General features: G+C 55.2%; 1 protein-coding gene across 1 annotated transcript in view; it reads left to right on the forward strand.

The window, feature by feature from the left end:
* Fam20c (FAM20C, golgi associated secretory pathway kinase) overlaps window positions 1-6,253 on the forward strand; it is a 45,725-nt gene that overhangs the window by 38,369 nt on the left and 1,103 nt on the right. Inside the window, exons 6-9 of the mRNA XM_004629577.2 lie at window positions 4,025-4,205; window positions 4,728-4,837; window positions 5,014-5,095; window positions 5,540-5,599. Coding sequence (XP_004629634.1) covers window positions 4,025-4,205; window positions 4,728-4,837; window positions 5,014-5,095; window positions 5,540-5,599 — 433 coding nt within the window. The remainder of the gene's footprint in view (window positions 1-4,024; window positions 4,206-4,727; window positions 4,838-5,013; window positions 5,096-5,539; window positions 5,600-6,253) is intronic.

Consider the following 6,253-nt stretch of genomic DNA (forward strand, 5'->3'; position numbering starts at 1 on the left):
TTTTTTTTTTGCCAAACTGGGGATTGAACTCAGGCCCTTGCACTTGCCAGGGAAGTGCTTATTCCACTGAGCCATCTCCCTGGCCCCTGCAGTAATGCATTTCAAAGGCTGAAAACACGTTAAAGAATAACTCTCCTGTTCTCAGGAGCCCCCACCCAGCATGGCAGTTGCCAACATCTTTTAACTGGGCCAATGCCCTTGTTCTAGACCAGGCATCATTCCTAGGCTCTCAGGGGTAGACAAAAGATAAGTGCAGTTACAGGGCTGAGAGGGAGGGTCAGTACATCCTCTTACACTGAGCACTTGGCCTGGCCGAGGCCATACAGATGGATAATGTCACCTACTCTGACACAATCCACTTCTGCAGGGCAGAGTCCAGGCAGTGTATGAGGGCGGGCTGGGTGCCCATAGCCATGGACCCAGCTGGCAGCACCCCCAAAGCCTCCAGGCAGGAGGCTCCTGGCAGCAGCATGGACAGGGAGGCCAGCACCATGGGAAAGTCCACTGCATGGGGACATGGGGGGCTGGGTTTTCTACCTCGCATCACTCAGCACCTTGGAAACCTCTCTTCCCTGGCAACAGGGCCCAAGGGAGGCTGTCTATGCAGTGTGCTGTGCCCAGCTCTTGATATTTTTAGGTCATTCATAATAGTGAAGGTTTATAGATCCTTTCTTTCTGTTTTTGTCCTATTTTGGTTTTTGCAAAGACTGAGCCAGTTCTCAGCATAAGCAGACAAATTAAGAAACTCCAAACCCACTCTACTCTGGTTGACCTTTGGGAGCCCTCCCACCCTCAGCAGGGAGCTTTCAGTTCCTGGAGTTCCCCATGGTGAGGCCACCATGGCTGACAGTGGTGGTGCCACTGTGAAATCTCTTGCGTCTCTGCTCACCCAGCCTTGTGGCCTCCCCATCCCTGGTCTTGGCTCCTGATCAAGATCGCATGTTACCTGCCGGTCCTCAGCTCCCATCAGTCCAGATGTGGCTCACCGGGCCAGCCACTCCTGGTCCCTGCTGGTTACTTCTGAGCGCTGCCTCCTGGGCCCCTGCACCTCTGACTGCACTGCGTCAGCGGATCTCTTCTGAAAGCCTCCAGAACGCTCGCTTCCCTGGGAAGCAACAGGGTCTCAGGAGCCAGTTTTGATCTCATTTTAGAAAACGAAATCCGTTCAGCCTCATTTGCTTCATTTTTGCTTTGCTTGCACTTCCAGCCCATCCAATGCCAGAACTGCCATCGCTGCTTCTCAAGAGCCAAGTGCGATCACAGAGGCTTTGATCCAGGCGGCTTCCCCCTGCCTCTAAGCATTCTTTGACTTAGGGTCAGTCAGAAAGAAGAAACCCGGGGGAGAGGCAGGGTGGCCTCAGAGGCCGTGTGAAACCATGCAGCCTAGTGCAGGTCAGGCCTGTGGAAGCCACTTTCACAGAGGGCAGCGCAGTACCCTAAAGCGGCCTGGCTCTGAGAGCCCATGTCTCCAAGGCCGCAATTCTCACAGACCCTGCACCTTTCTCTGGGAGTTGAGGGACATGTCCCACACACCTTGATTATCTGTGCTCTTCTGTGAAGTGGACACAGCTGAGAGGCCCTGAGGCCACTGAGGGGTTTGCCTGGTCCTGAATTGGCTCTTCCTACTGCCTCACTGGCCTACGCTCGGACAAGTACACTGTGTTGTCCATACCCTGTGTCCAGTTTACGGCACGTTGAAGGAGAGTAGGGTTTCCAACATGAGACCAGCTGGCATCTGGGGCTCCACCCCATGTGAACAGCGAGTTCACTAGTGTCTACAGCCGCTGTGAGATGAGGGCAAAGAGGCCAGACGTCTTCCCCAGAGACATGCCTTGCTGTCATGCTGGCCCTAGAGGGTTCTGACAGACCCTTGGGTACTCGGTGGGTGAGGAGGCATTCAGATATAGTTCTTGAAGAAGGCAGACACTGGTGTCTTCAGCTCAAGGCCAAGGAGCTGACTGGTCCATCTTCAGGGGACCAGAGTGGGTGTGCTGGCTCTCCCGGACGGCTGAACACTGGCTTTCTCTGCTCTCCCCTGCTGAGATGAAGGACATGGGCTTCTTCCTCCCCAGAATCCTGGCATCCATTCAGCAGGGTTGGCCATACACTCAGGACCCTCGTGGTTACCTTGGCTGACGCTTAGCTCTGCACAGGTGCACCTGGCCATCACAGCACAGCTAGAAGAGGACTTTAGTCTTCAGAACCCCAGCCGCATCCAGGGTGCCCCTTTAGATGCAGGATTTGGGTCTAATGCGGAAGGAGCTGAGCTGTGAAATGCCCTTGCCTTTTAATAGATACCATCTAAGCCAGCTCAGCCAGGGCAGGAGGCTATTAGAGCAATCGATTTCATGGCTCCAGCCAGCAAGAGATGGGATAAAGATTTCTGCCTGGAAATGGAGCTGTTGCTCAGCTTTGGCTGTTCTGTAGGCCAGAGACTGCCGATTAACCTGTATCAGCCCCAGGGCGAAAGCAGGTTGATCTTTCTTTGATCGTTCTTCCTGTGGTAATTATGTCATGCCGAATGGATGAGAAGGCCTGGGAAGGAGGGAAGAGGTGGGCAATGCCCAGCCAGGCTAGCTGTGTGGCTGGTCGCACCCAGGCCTGCTTCTTAGGACTCCATCCTTCCTCCTGTGCTCTGAAAGTGGTTGGCCCAGCTTGCATTTGGATGTTTGGCCCTGCGCTATGTTCTGGAGGCTCCAGGAGCCTGGTGTAGATCCTAGAAAGGCCTGGGTGCAGCTCAGGAGGAAGCCACAGCTAGACGTCGGCATGGGTGGGAAGGGGCTGGGGCACAGCAAGGGCCTCCGCGCCACCAAGCAAACCAAAGCATGAAAACACAGATTTAGTCAATAAATAAGTGTGAGAAGAGATCATCCTGTGACCTGTAATGGGGTGAGATGGTAGCCATAGCCAGGGCCTCTAGCAGCCAAGACATGAACCAAGAAGCTGTCCGGCAGCAAGCACTTGCAGTTTTAAACAATTCTTTTTTAAAAAATAGAGATACAACACAACATGCTATAAAATTCACTATGGAAAGTGTGATTCATGTTTTAGCCACAAGCATGATGCAGTGTAGGCACTCTCTTGTCATCCAGGCCTGGAATGGTTCCCTCACCCCAGAAAGAAACCCACACCTACTGACACCACCCAGCCCCTCCCAGCCCCTAGAGAGCTCCTGTCCACTTTGCTTCTGTGGATTTGCCTGCTCTCGGCACCCTGTGCAAGTGGGCTCACTCCATGGCCTTTCCAGCCTGGTGTCTCACTGAGCCCCCAACCTCAGCCTGTGTTGAGTTATATTTTGTGGTCTGGAAATCCTGCGTGTTTTGGATCCATTGGTCAGCTGACAGACACTTGGTCAGGCCAACCCCAGGCCTGTTGTTCCCTGTTGAGCATGAGGAGTCTCTGGAATCCCATCTTCATTTCTGGTACACAGGGATGGAATAGCCAGGTCCCCTATTGATGTCCTGGTGAGGTTTGGAGCCCCAAACTATCTTCCCATGGCACCCCACTTCCCTCCCACCTGCTTCCTTTTTTTTTCCCCAGTACTAGGAATCGAACTCAGAACCTTGTGCTTGCCAGGCAGTGGCTTGTGCTACTAAGCGATATCCCTGGCCCCTCCCACCTATTTCCTATGCACCACGGCCTCACCAGAACCTGCTACTGTCTGGTCTTTAGGTGAAAACACCACAGTCACAATCTGTAGATGTGAGGTAGAGCCTCTGCGGATTCAGTTTGTTTCTCTGATGACCAGTGATGCCAACAGAGCATCTTCTTGTAGGCTCCTTAGCCATTTGAGTGTCTTTGGAGAAAGGTCCACTTGAGTCCTTTGCTCATAAGAATCCTGTCTTGAGCTATTGAATGCCGACTCTAGACTCGCTGTAAACTGCCATTCCTGATTCTGAAGGCAAAGCTGTGTGGCCTTGAAAGTCTTAACTGTGGGGGTCTGGGACTTGGAGGTGGTAGGCCTGGCCAAGGACAGAAGAACACCACTAGGCCAGTGCAGTGACCTGGCCCCCTCTACCCCCAGCCAACAACATCTGCTTCTACGGGGAGTGCTCTTACTACTGCTCCACTGAGCATGCGCTGTGCGGGAGGCCTGACCAGATTGAGGGCTCGCTGGCCGCCTTCCTGCCCGACCTGTCACTGGCCAAGAGGAAGACCTGGCGGAACCCCTGGCGGCGCTCCTACCACAAGCGCAAAAAAGCAGAGTGAGTATGGGTGTTGGGCGTGAGGGCTGGGACTCAGACTGTCCAGGGTCACTGGGCAGGGAGGAGCCTGTGTCTACATGGCTGGAAAGGGCTTCTCTGTGTGAGAGCCAGAACCTCAGAGGCAAAGACTGACCACAGGATCCCTTGAAACATGTTCCTTAGGGGTTGGGCTCAGATTTCATTCCCTGCCCCTCTCATCCCTTTGGGGAAGGAATGTCCCCTGTTCTTTCAGCCAGCATGCCCCACATGACATCTGGGCCCTGATTCTCAACAGTGACCCTCCAAAACCACACACCCAGAGCCCACGGTAGTTTCTGGGCCTGCTGATAGAGCATCTGGGTCACCCCGTCCTTACTCCTATTAATGCAGCCTCACAACAGACCCTTGATCTCCATGAGACCTCTTTGTGAGCATAAGCACCCAGCCTCTGTACCCTCCTGAGGGGGGCGGCAGCACCCAGAATTTGGCCTTGGCCTGCCCGACCACAGAGGAAGATGCATTGTCTCACGCTGCCTCCTGCAGGTGGGAAGTGGACCCTGATTACTGTGAGGAGGTGAAGCAGACACCACCTTATGACAGTGGCCACCGAGTCCTGGATGTCATGGACATGACTATCTTCGACTTCCTCATGGGTACGACCAGCGGCCCAAGCCCAGGGCCTTCATCCTGTGCTGACTGATGACACCAGAGCTGACGTGGGACACTGCCTGGGCTCGGAGATCACAGGCTCTGGGCAGAGGTTCTGCTGGGTGGGCAGAGGGAAGGGCCTGGGGGTCAGAGGCCACTGAGCATAGCACTGTCTCTGCAGGAAACATGGATCGCCACCACTATGAGACCTTTGAGAAGTTTGGGAATGAGACGTTCATTATCCATTTGGACAACGGAAGAGGGTGAGTGCTTCCCTGCCTGTAGCCCTGTAGGCTGATGCCCCACGTGGACCCAGCCAGACATGGGGTGCCAGCCTCAGGCAGAAGGGAGGGCTGCTCCACTGCTGGACCTCTGCTGCCCTGTGGAAACAGATGAGCCGGGCTGAGGAGTAGGTACGGGCTGTGTCTGGGGGAGGGGAGGGTGGCCCAGACCAGCAAGGGGGGGGGGGTAACTAACATGCCTTCCAGAAGAGACAGCTGCTGAGTGAGCTGGACGCTACAGGTCAGCACTGGGCTCCTGGGTTGTCCGGGTGCAGTCGCATGCCCGCTAAACAAGATACCAGTGCAGCTAAACTGGGCCCAAGCAAGAGGCCAGTCCCACCTCTAGAGCCAGTGTGCATGTGCAGCAGAGCACTGCCCGCCTCCCCAGCTTGCGAGAGCCCCTGATGGCTGTGCTTCCTCTGGCAGATTTGGAAAATATTCCCACGACGAGCTTTCCATCCTGGTGCCTTTACAGCAGTGCTGCAGGTACAGCCGCCCTCCTTACTCTCTAGCCTGTGCTGCCCCTTCTTCTCTGAAGCCCCCAGCTTCAGGGAGCAGGTCCATATCTCCAAGCCAACCCCCGCATCCTGCCCCACTGCCCCAGTTCCCACCCATCAACCAGCCCCCCGGCCCAAGTCACCATGATCGTGGAATGAGCGTCTCACCAATCAGGACCCTTCTGGAAAGACCCCGGGTCCAGTAGGTTACCAGCCTGGGCACAGGAGCCCATCTTCCTGACCACAGCTGCCAGGCCCTGTCTGGCCACTCCTGGGACTCACATGGCTATGGCCACAGCAGTCTGTGATCCCCTCAGGAAACATCAGCAGCTGCCTGATGCACAGGCCATGGAGTTAGGGCAAGTCCCTGGGAGAGCAGGCCAGCCTTGCCCTGTGTCTGCCAGGCAGGGCCCTCCTGGCCACAGCATGGTGCCCAGCAGGGGTTTGATCTTGGACCTGTCTTTCTCTGTCCTCTGTCTGTTTCTCTCTGTCTCTCTCTGTCTCTGTCTCTCTCTGTCTCTGTCTCTCTCTGTCTCTCTCTCTGTCTCTGTCTCTCTGACTCTCTGTCTGTCTCTTTCTCTCTCTCTTTCTCTCTCTCTGTCTTTCTGTCTCTCTCTGTCTCTGTCTGTCTGTCTGTCTGTCT

Source organism: Octodon degus, unplaced genomic scaffold (genome assembly GCF_000260255.1).
Source record: "Octodon degus isolate 3935 unplaced genomic scaffold, OctDeg1.0 scaffold00031, whole genome shotgun sequence".
Classification (NCBI taxonomy): domain Eukaryota; kingdom Metazoa; phylum Chordata; class Mammalia; order Rodentia; family Octodontidae; genus Octodon; species Octodon degus.